At 40.4% G+C, this 11,871-nt stretch overlaps 1 protein-coding gene across 2 annotated transcripts in view; it reads left to right on the top strand.

Annotated features, from left to right (window-relative positions):
- Window positions 1-3,182: 3,182 nt before the first annotated feature.
- Window positions 3,183-11,871, top strand: part of LOC105694329 (protein singed wings 2) — a 16,816-nt gene continuing 8,127 nt past the window's right edge. For both annotated transcript variants that reach the window (XM_023432944.1, XM_012414865.1), the window contains exons 1-5: window positions 3,183-3,376; window positions 7,008-7,175; window positions 9,098-9,260; window positions 9,394-9,550; window positions 11,473-11,621. In XM_023432944.1, the coding sequence (XP_023288712.1) occupies window positions 3,345-3,376; window positions 7,008-7,175; window positions 9,098-9,260; window positions 9,394-9,550; window positions 11,473-11,621 (669 nt within the window). In that variant the 5' untranslated portion in view covers window positions 3,183-3,344. The remainder of the gene's footprint in view (window positions 3,377-7,007; window positions 7,176-9,097; window positions 9,261-9,393; window positions 9,551-11,472; window positions 11,622-11,871) is intronic.

An 11,871-nucleotide genomic window follows, 5' to 3' on the forward strand; every position in this document is an offset into this window, starting at 1 on the left:
TAAATATGAAAGCTATAAGGTTCCGATATTTTCAAAATTTCTTATAAAAAATGAAATTTCATGATGGGTCAGGATCTTCCTCGTAGCTTTCATGTTCACGTCGTAAAGTTTGGAACGATTCGGTACACCCAGTTCGGAGAAAAGTTTTATGAACGATTGAGCTTTCGGATGCCACTTTCACATCCCCTTCGGATCCTCATTAAAATATCCGATAAACATGGCGAGAAACGCGTAAATGCAGCTTTGCAAACCGTATAAACACAAATGAAGTATTTCGCTTGAATACGGCCCTTGGCATCCATCTTTATCCGTTTCCATCCATTTTTATGAGATATATTGGGGTATCTAGGACTAAAGGGTCGATGCACCTGCGATAGGAACATCACAGGTCACTACTGTATCACGATGCGCTAACACAAACATATCTCTAATATCTAGATCTAAGACAACAAGAGCACAACTACTATGCATCCAGTGTCGTGTTGTTGCTGTTGTTCCGGTCGATGTTGTATATATAGGTGATCTCTGAGGAATAATTAATTGAGCAATGCACAGAGGGTTGTTGGGACATCCTTAGCGTTTACGAGTCAGGAATTGAACACATGTTAACATAGTGTGTGTTGTTTCGGTCGGTGTTCTATGTATTGGGTTGGTGCATAAGTTCGTGCGTTTTTTTCAACTAGGAAAACTAGTTACAAAAAGCGCATGAACTTATGCACCAACCTAATATATATGTTACGGTGAAACACCGAAATCTGGAGAATGTCGACTTTCACCGGTGAATGTCAACATTCACATAGTCGCTTCGTGTATGTCCGAAATATTTGCTAAATACCCTTATTTCTGACTTACACCGGTAAATGTTGACATTCACCGGTGTGTGATCGTCGACACACACTGGAGAGAGTCCGAATGTACAACAATGTAATGAAATATTCGATCTTTCACCGACGTATTTGGTATCTGTTAACATTCACCGGTGAAAGTCCACATTCTCCAATTTCGGTCATTCACGGTAACATATATATACCAGATTCGATAAATATAATCAAGAAACACGAAAAGAGATAATAGGACATCTTTCGTGTTTCAGTCTGCAATTGAATACATTTCTTAAAGTGTAGGGGTAGGTTCATGCCAACACAGGACATAGAGGGCAGAAATTATTTGAGGATAATTTCAAGACTTGCGAAAAATCTCGGGTGAAGCACGGCTCATAGAAGACATTTAAACTTTACAGGGTTAGCAAGAAGGGTTACGAATATGGCTAGATGTGAAAGAAGTGCAAATTTCTGCGGAAGAATTAGATATTCATTTTTAACGACATTGTAATCAGCACATTAATCTAGTTTATAATTGGTTTATACTTCTATCTCAATTCTAACTTAATTGTTCACAGTGATGAATTCATAGACAGGGTCTATGCTTTCCTTGTCTTTACCTTAACCTTTGTCCTAATCCTAAAAATCCCTAACTTTGAACTTATCTTAACTAATTCTGAGATTTTAAGGCAAAACGCGTAAACGTCATACGAAAAAGTGTGCGTAATATAAATATGTATTGTACATCATTCTCGTAAATTAATACATTATCGTTATTCGTAGCAGCGGTAACTTGGATAACGGCAAAGTAAACGACGCTGCTTATCCACTTCATGTTTTAATTAGGAACAGATTAGACAATTTATGCTATGATAATACCGAAATGTACGTATTGCGTATAAGCTGCAGAGAGGTGTAGAGTTCTAAATCCAGTAAGTTACGTCAGAAACGAAGAGAAATTCCCGGTAATTTATCGGTCNAATCCAGTAAGTTACGTCAGAAACGAAGAGAAATTCCCGGTAATTTATCGGTAATTTCTCCAAAGCCTTTTTTATCGAGAAATTATGAGAATTTGCATTTTTCAACAAAGCGAACGAGAGGTTTTGATTAGCTATAGAGAAACATCATAGAGGGGAATTTCCGTTGTACGTTGTCCGTAGCCCATCAAAACCTCCCATTCGCTTCGTCGCAGAATGAAATATCAGTTCGTTTGATCAAATCTCATGGAATTTTCCGTGAAGTTGTACATACGTGAATATTTTTAGCTGGAGTTAAATATGACCCTATAATCAATATTTTCTAATAGTAATTATTACTCTTTAGCTTGAACTTTAAAGTTGATTGAAAAAAAAAGTTATTTAAACGAAGAAACCTAAATTATAAATAACAAAATTAACGTTCTCTTAAATTCTCAATGTTCCCGGTAACTTATGGTATGTTTCGCAGTTACCTTCTCCAATTTAATGTTACCGAGAATTTTCGAACTCTAGGAGCAAGCCATCGATGGAGTTCAGTGTACACTGGACAAAATTATGTATCATTCCCCCTTAAAGTGAAATGAACGCATCGAGGAACTTGATCGACGTCGGTAAAAAAGGTTTCTCCAAATACATACGTTGCCGACGATCGTTTTTATATTGACAGCTGTGTCGAATTATATTCGATATTGTACCAAATGGCATACTGCACCTGTCGTTTTCCTACAATAAATACCAAGAAATCGAAGTAAAACTCCGGAAATCCTCTGGATTCATGATTTCTGAGGCTCTGATTGAATGCGGAGTGACATTTGAGTGCCTATGACATTTGACGATGAATTATGACAACGACGATGACGATGATGCAATAAAATGGATGACAGTTAGCACCAATGTAGTTCTCTTTTGTTACAAATATGTGCTGCATATACACAGTAATATAATGTAAGATAAGAGTAACAAAGTTACGCTACATTTATGTAGATATGATAGTAACAAACGTTATGTAACCTGTTAGCTCCATGTTACATAACTGGTAATTTACTGCATTGTAACAAATGGCATGTAACTAGTTAGCTCTATGTTACGTAACTTTTAGGTTATTATTTCGTAACGTTATGTTATTTGTTAGTTTTAAGTTACGTAAGTTACGTTTCGAAAGCGTAACATTTATCTAACAGTGTTCACTGGGAAGTTGATGTTATTTCTCCCAAGTAGACCAGAGAAAATCGGTTTCCGAGGATGACGCCTCTCCATATTTTTATAACGTTGATTTATTCATTTAGCGCGGGTGGTTTGTACGACTCGGCGTTAAGCCTCGACCATCGCCTTGCGTGACAGATGTTGCTTGTTAGCATAGGTGATATTCGACTCACACCTTCCTCCCAACAAACCGAAACCTCGACTGTTCATATCGAAGCGTTTCAGCGAAACCGCGTCGGATTTTCACTTAAAATCCGCACCCGATCTAATTTTCGCGTCCCTCACGGAGTTCTCATGTAGTTTGAGAATATCAACTGGCTTCTTTCCATCACAGAAATCCAGAATGAAGACAACTTTCAAGCCGAATTATTATTTGTAAGTATCAATCTCCGGGTGAAGAACTTAAGGTGAAGTGAAACACGTCGAGGAACTTGGTCGACGTCGATAAAGAAGATTTTCCTAAATGCTTACGTTGCCGACGTTCGGTTTTATATTGACAGCTGGGTCGAATTATATTGGGTATTTTACCAAATGGCATATTCCACCTGTCGTTTTCGTACAATAATTATAAAGAAATCGAAGTAAAACTCCAGAAATCCCCCGAATTCATGCTTTCTGGGGGCCTAATGGACTGCAGAGGGACCCCCTGCGCCATCTATGATTTCCAGGTCAATTAAATTTTCACTCCGAGACCTCGTATTACCATCGTTTCAGCAAAGAAGCGCATACAACATTTTTTTTGCCTTTATCCCGTTCAAATGCGAGTTTAACGATTACCAGAGTGTTCTAAATTGTCGTAAAATTGCCCTGACCCTTTTGTTTCTCATATCAGAGCCTTCGATAATTGTATATTGATCGAAATATGAAAGCTCGACGCCATTTTGGTTCTGGTCTGGGCTGAGTTAAAAAAATTTGGTTAAAAATCCAAATTTTGAATGTGGCAAAACAATTCTTAGATGATCAGGAATGATGTGTCAAAGTTTCGGACAGTTTGGTCTAATATCCTTAAAAAGAAGTATTGTATTCAAATCGACTGATTTGAAGGGGGTCTCACTTCACCTTAAGATGATATGAAAGGCGCTGAGAAATTTAATCCACATTGATAAAATAAGATTCATCTATACCCTTTTTGGTGGTAACGTTGTTTTGAATACTGAAGTGGTAACATAAGTTGGCGCGTCCCGTTATCGACATTTATATTCGGGTTGAAGTCTTTTCAAACTACGTTGAGAATTATACGAACTGAAGCATTCCGTATGTTATTTCAGTTAATTAACGATAAAAATTTCGATGTAAAACTGTCGAAACCCCGCGAATTCATGACTTTATATTTTGACGGACCAACGTCGCCATCTGTGACGTTTAGCTGCAACTAAATTTTTCCTTTAAAAGCACCGTTACCGACATTTATATTTATGTTGAAGTCTTTTACAGTCTACATTGAGAATTATATGAACTGAAGCGTTCCGTATGTTATTTCAGTAAAGTAACGATAAAAATTTCGATGTAAAACTGTCGAAACCCCGGGAATTCATGACTTTATATTTTGACGGACCAACGTCGCCATCTGTGACGTTTAGCTGCAACTACATTTTTCCTTTAAGGGGGTCATCCCGTGTGAAGGCTCTGTTGTTTAGCGTTTCTCGGGAATTTATTTGTGGCGAACTAAGTAAACATACAACTGGGAACTTGTTACCACATAATTATCCATATTTTGAGCAAACTTTACAACTTTTTCAGCTCGAAATCATCGCTCGTTGCTGAAGTACACGGCAATTTAGCCACTCATTAAAAAAAAAAGTGTATTGCGGTTGCCACGATTGCGGGCGTTCTGCTTATCTGAAACAAAAAAATCAAACGGCATTTTCATCTGCAAAGTATAAGCTAGTTTTTGAACTAGGATTATTAAAAAATATTGAAAGGTGAACTTCTGGCATTTTGTTGAACACTTTTTCGTGAATTTTCATGTTTTTTCACGACTTCGTCGACGTGCAAAAAAAAAACGGCTCGATGAATCAGAATTATCCTAATTTGCAAACTGCCTACATGTGTATTGAATAAGTCATTAAAATTTCAAAGGAATTCGTTCGATAAATTTCGAGATATTGTGTCTACCGATTTGAAAAATGTAGTTTTGAGAAAAACTACAAGACGTTTAAACCATTTTTTGGCGCTCGAGATATTTAGAAAAGATTACAAAGAAATATTTAGAAATTATTCTATGTTACTAGGGGTATGGATTTTCCATAGATGTCTAATATACGTACATGACACACTTCGTTCCGTGTGGGTTGTCTATTTATCATCGCTTCGAGATTGTTTGGATGGCAATCCGACGTCTCGTGGTAATCCAAACTTCAAACAAACTTCTGGAGGGGAACAAGATAAGTAATGGAAGGAAAATTCTCTTGCGTATCGTGCCTCTCTTATCACGAGACGGACTTTTTCAGGTGCAGCCCTAGTAGCACAAAATGTTTGTCTTATATTTCCTATATATTTAAGGTGAAGTGATCAGTCGATCTGAATACAACACTTTTTTTAAAGGTATTAGACCAAACTGTCCGAAACTTTGACACATCACTCCTGATCATCTAAGAATTGTCCCGACACATTCAAAATTGGGATCTTTAATCGAAATTTTTTAACTCAGCCCAGACCAGAACCAAAATGGCGCCGAGCTCTCATATTTCGATCAATATACAATTATCGAAGGCTCTGATATGAGAAACAAAAGGGTTAGGACAGTTTTACGACAATTTATAACACTCTGGTAATCGATAAACTCGCATTTGAACGGGATAAATGCAAAAAAAGTGTTTTATGCGCTTCTATGATAAAACGATGGGAATACGAGGTCTCGGAGTGAAAATTTAATTGACCTGGAAATCACAGATGGCGCAGGGGGTCCCTCTGCAGTCAACTCATATTTCGATCAATATACAATTATCGAAGGCTCTGATATGAGAAACAAAAGGGTCAGGACAGTTTTACGACAATTTATAACACTCTGGTAATCGATAAACTGGCATTTGTACGGAATAAATGCAAAAAAAGTGTTTTATGCGCTTCTATGCTAAAACGATGGGAATACGAGGTCTCGGAGTGAAAATTTAATTGACCTGGAAATCACAGATGGCGCAGGACGTCCCTTTTCAGTCAATTAGGGCCCCAGAAAGCACGAATGAAGAGGATTTCTGGAGTTTTACTTTGATTTCTTTATAATTATTGTACGAAAACGACAGGTGGAGTATGCCATTTGGTACAATACCCAATATAATTCGACCCAGCTGTCAATATAAAAACGAACGTCGGCAACGTAGGCATTTAGAAAAATCTTTATCGACGTTGATCAAGTTCCTCGACGTGTTTCACTTCACCTTAAACAACATTTTTTAACTCAGCCCAGACCAGAACCAAAATGATGTCGAGCTCTCATATTTCGATCAATATATAATTATCGAAGGCTCTGATATGAGAAACAAAAGGGTCAGGACAGTTTTACGACAATTTATAACACTCTGGTAATCGATAAACTCGCATTTGAACGGGATAATGGCAAAAAAAGTGTTGTACGCGCTTCTATACTAAAACGATGGTAATGCGAGGCCTCGGAGTGAAGATTTAATTGACCTGGAAATCACAGATGGCGCAGGGGGTTCCTCTGCAGTCAATTAGGGCCCCAGAAGGCATGAATCAAGAGGATTTCTGGAGTTTTACTTCGATTTCTTTATAATTATTGTACGAAAACGACAGATGGAATATGCCATTTGGTACAATATCCAATATAATTCGACCCAGCTGTCAATATAAAAACGAACGTCGGCAACGTAGGCATTTAGAAAAATCTTCTTTATCGACGTCGACCAAGTTCCTCGACGTGTTTCACTTCACCTTCACGAACACCGTTCATTTTGTAAATATTTAGGAGACATTTGAAATATTTGCAAAAAATTGACTTTAGAATATTATTGTTATAATATTTGTGTAACATAATATGTATTTATAGAGTTACCTTGGCAATGACTTTGATATTCGTCGAGAGGTCCTCGGAGGATCGACCATTGGACATCGACGAGCACGAACAGTCAGATATTCTCTCTTCGTGTTGTCGGACCGAAGACAATGGTCAGCATATCAGATGCTTCGGGGGATTCCATAAGAGGTGGCTGCCCAGGTAGGACTCGTAGTATAAGGAGACATAATGCCTATGGTCGGTTCCACAGAAAGTGGAATCACCCCATAATCGGGACTCAGGATCTCAGATTTCCACTGATCTAACGATGCGAGCGCTACTTGCGGAGAATAAGGAAACTCCGATCCTATATGACCAAAACGTTTCCTACCCACGTGAATTACTTAAAATGCTTTTAATTTTGCAATTAAGGTGTGCAAAGCGAAACTACAATCCACGCATGATATACAGAATGTGATGTTATTAACCATGAAGTAGTGTAAGGAGACATTACGCGAATGGTTGGTTCCACAATAAATGATGATCTCAGATTTTCGCTGATCTAACGATGCGAGCGCTACTTGCGGAGAATAAGGAAACTCCAGTCCTATATGACCATAACATTTCCTACCAACGTGAATGACCTAATATGCTTTTTATTTTGCAATTACCCAAGACCAGGACCCGGGATCTCAGATTTTCACTGATCTAACGATGCGAGCGCTACTTGCGGAGAATAAGGAAACTCCGGGCCTATATGACCAAAACGTTTCCTACCGACGTGAATTACTTAAAATGCTTTTAATTTTGCAATTAAGGTGTGCAAAGCGAAACTACAATCCACGCATGATATACAGAATGTGATGTTATTAACCATGAAGTAGTGTAAAGAGACATTACGCGAATGGTTGGTTCCACAATAAATGATGATCTCAGATTTTCGCTGATCTAACGATGCGAGCGCTACTTGCGGAGAATAAGGAAACTCCGGGCCTATATGGCCAAAACATTTCCTACCAACGTGAATTACCTAATATGCTTTTCATTTTGCAATTAAGGTCTCGATGTCGGAGGTGTCAAAAAAGCTACAGATTGTAAAAGTTCCGTTTTTCGTTTGGGTTTCGGCCTAATAATCGATCCTAATTATCCTAATTCATTAACATGCGTTTCTGCAGAATCAGCACCATGAAGTAGTATAAGATGACATAACGCTAATGATCGGTTCCACAGAAAGTGGAACCACCCCAAAATAGGGACTCAGGATCTCAGATTTTCTCTGATCTAACGATGCGAGCGCTACTTGCGGAGAATAACGAAACTCCAGTCCTATATGACCAATTTGTTTCTAAAAGTTACTAAAAACTTTGTTCAAGTTAGTTTCGACGACATCGATAGGTGGCGAGACTTTCTCGTAAATGACTTGGATCGCCCGTTTGCATATGATACTACTCCATCCCCAACTGATGCTAAAATATGCGAGAATGTCAACAGGTCAAGCATAATAAGTTTAATAAACGCAGAGAATTACAAAAAATAGTTTTGGATAAATAGTAAATTATTAACGTAACTAATTGCAACGGGCACGTTAAATGTACGATGATATATATCAGCTACGTTAACAATAATAACGTGAAATGTTACTATATGTAGGTTTTGTACTTTATTTAGATACAATTCCTATGTAAGAAAATATGCGGGTATACGTTTGAAAAAGGATCGCGTAGGTCAATTAGTCGATCCGTCTTCTGAGCGCGTCCGAGTTCGACTGTTTTCCAAAAAATGGTTTTCGCATTCCGCGTCCCCCTTTCGCCCCCCTAGGCTTCTCGAGAGAGCAGCCGCGGCGGACTCGGGCAGCGAGAATCCTCACATACTACTCATCTTGGCTAAAAAATCCTCCGATCCTACATATATAAATAGTAAAAAGTTTTGTTATTCTTCCTAAGAAAGTATAGTAAGCGTAGAATAGTTCATTTTTCTTCTCCCAAAAGGTAAAAAAATATAGTAACCGTTCCTAGATTTCCTAGTTGAGAAAAAAAGTTAATTTCACTACAAAAAGTATCCGAGTCCTTATTGAACTATGCAAACTAGTTAAAAAATAGTTTGACAAGACTTTATCTCAGTACAGCCCTATTTTCTTTTTGCAGGCCCGAAACTGTTAAAGTTCTCGAGATCCTCGACTGGCCTGAACGAACTTTCGATCCCGAGCGTCATTTGCGAGGTCTAACGTCCTTGGAAGAGGTTAAAATCGTCAGTAGCAATCTTTCGAAGATATCGTCACGCTTCCCGAGAGATGCATTGTTTTTGAAGGTAGGTTAAAGGTAAGGTAAAACGAACGTCGGCAACGTAGGCATTTAGAAAAATCTTCTTTATCGACGTCGATCAAGTTCCTCGACGTGTTTCACTTCACCTTAATAATAATGGGCTGTATTGTTATGTGCAGAAAGTGAGCATCACTGGCACCGATCTGCAATTCCTTCCGAGAGACGTCTTCGTAGATTCGCCGAACCTAAGGTACGTCGACTTGCGGAACAATTCCCTCGGGACGATGAACCCGCAAACCTTCGAAGTGGAACCTCTGCGAGAAATCTATCTCTCAGGTAGAATTCCTTACTATTTTAATGGCGGTCTACACGTGGTTCTGTCTCGCAATGCTGTTTGGAGGAAGTTAAGGGGTTCTTAATCTATCCGGTTAACCGGAGCAAGTCATGGAAGTCGCGATGATGATTAGAATTCGGGTTTGATCGAAGATGAAGGGTTAATAAATAGACTAGAATGAAAATGAGGATGAGTCGAGCTTGCGAAGAATCCTCTATCTGGCTTGTTTAGCGGCCGTATTCGGTGACACTCTCTTTTGATCGACCCAGCCGGATGACTATGCGTGAACACCTTCGTCCCGTGACGTGCCCTATGGTTGGAGGTCTCCTAGAAGCCTCCCGTCCAACGGAAGTCGCAGTGCCGTCGTCTGGTCTTGACTCGGTGGTTGGATCGCTGGAGTACTGGATGGCACTACTGCAACTCGCAGGATAGTGGTCCTTGGCATTGGAGGTCTCCTAGAAGCCTCCCGTCCAACGGAAGTCGCAGTGCCGTCGTCTGGTCTTGACTCGGTGGTTGGATCGCTGGAGTACTGGATGGCACTACTGCAACTCGCAGGATAGTGGTCCTTGGCAGGGAGTTGGAGGACTCCTAGAAGCCTCCCGTCCAACGGAAGTCGCAGTGCCGTCGTCTGGTCCTGTCTCAGTGGTTGGATCGCTAGAGTACCGGTTGGCTCTACTGCAGCTCGCAGGATAGTGGTCCTTGGCAGGGAGTTGGAGGTCTTCTACAAGCCTCCCGTCCAACGGAAGTCGCAGTGCCGTCGTCTGGTCCTGACTCGGTGGTTGGATCGCTGGAGTACCGGATGACGCTACTGCAGCTCGCAGGATAGTGGTCCTTGGCAGGGAATTGGAGGTCTCCTAGAAGCCTCCCGTCCAACGGAAGTCACAGTGCTGCCGTCTGGTCCTGACTCCGTGGTTGGATCGCTGGAGTACCGGATGGCGCTACTGCAGCTCGCAGGATAGTGGTCCTTGGCAGGGAGTTGGAGGTCTCCTAGAAGCCTCCCGTCCAACGGAAGTCGCAGTGCCGTCGTCTGGTCCTGACTCGGTGATTGGATCGCTGGACTACCGGATGGCGCTACTGCAGCTCGCAAAATAGTGGTCCTTGGCAGAGAGTCCGGCGGTCTCGGTCTCTGACTCGCTAGGAACGGAGTACCGTAGACCAGGAGTTCCACTCGAAGTTCGATGGTGTAGCGTAAGAACTGACACTGACTTATGACATGACTAATGACTGACAGACAAATGACATGTCGTCTCGATCTGACTGCTGGTTTTATTAGCAGGATGTTCCAATTGGTGGGAGTTTCCTAGGGCCCAGGTGAGGGTGGCGTTTCTGGGTCGTGATGACGCTTTGCGTGGTCATCAGGTTGGTTGCCCCGGGTCGATCGATGACTTTTGGGGCCGTTTGGCCGATGAACTCGTTGGATCCTTTCGCAAGTGTTTCCTAATCGCGTTTCCGCATTCGGATTTCCGTGGCTAGCTCCGGTGATCGGAAAATGGGTTTTTCCTATGTTAGGGTACGGAGGGTGTCTACGTAACAGGAGTATGCCATTTAGTACAATACATAATATAATTCGATACGGCTGTCGAAGTAATGACGTACGTCGGTAACGTAGGTAATCAGAAGAATCTTTTTAAGCGACGTCGATCAAATTTCTCTACGTGTTTCCCTTCACCTTAAAACTTTTTTACAGCAGATATAAAAAAAATACGTGACTCTTAGAATTTAATGAACGAAAATATATCGAAAGTATAACAAAATTGGAAGGGAATACCAAAGTATGTTGTAAGCGAACTTATATGCTGAATTCATATCGATGAGCAATATTTGCTCAGGGTGAATATGTGTGTTCATTTAATAAGTTCATCAACAGGAGCTTCACAGTTCTGCTCCAATATTCGTTTATTGTTAGTCTGTGCCGGTCTTTTAGGTAACAAATGGAAATGCTCTTTGGACAACTCCTGGATCCTGGACTCGAGGAAGGTTTCCGTCGCCAGCAGGATCGTCGACAGGGACAAGCTCAGATGTCATACTCCTTTCACAGGAAGGCCACTCCTCTTCGTCATGGAAATTATCGAGGTTTGCTGTGAGAGTTATAGCTACGTAGAAAAAATGTTCTTTCTTAAGGTGAAGTGAAACACGTCGAGGAACTTGATCAACGTCGATAAAGATTTTTCTGAATGCCTACGTTGCCGACGTTGGTTTTTATATTGACAGCTAGGTCGAATTATATTGTGTATTGTACCAAATGGCATATTCCACCTGTCGTTTTCGTACAATAATTATAAAGAAATCGAAGTAAAACTCCAGAAATCCTCTGGATTCATGC

The sequence above is a fragment of the Orussus abietinus genome, unplaced genomic scaffold (genome assembly GCF_000612105.2).
Source record: "Orussus abietinus isolate OABI.00-Male unplaced genomic scaffold, Oabi_2.0 scaffold327, whole genome shotgun sequence".
Taxonomy (NCBI): domain Eukaryota; kingdom Metazoa; phylum Arthropoda; class Insecta; order Hymenoptera; family Orussidae; genus Orussus; species Orussus abietinus.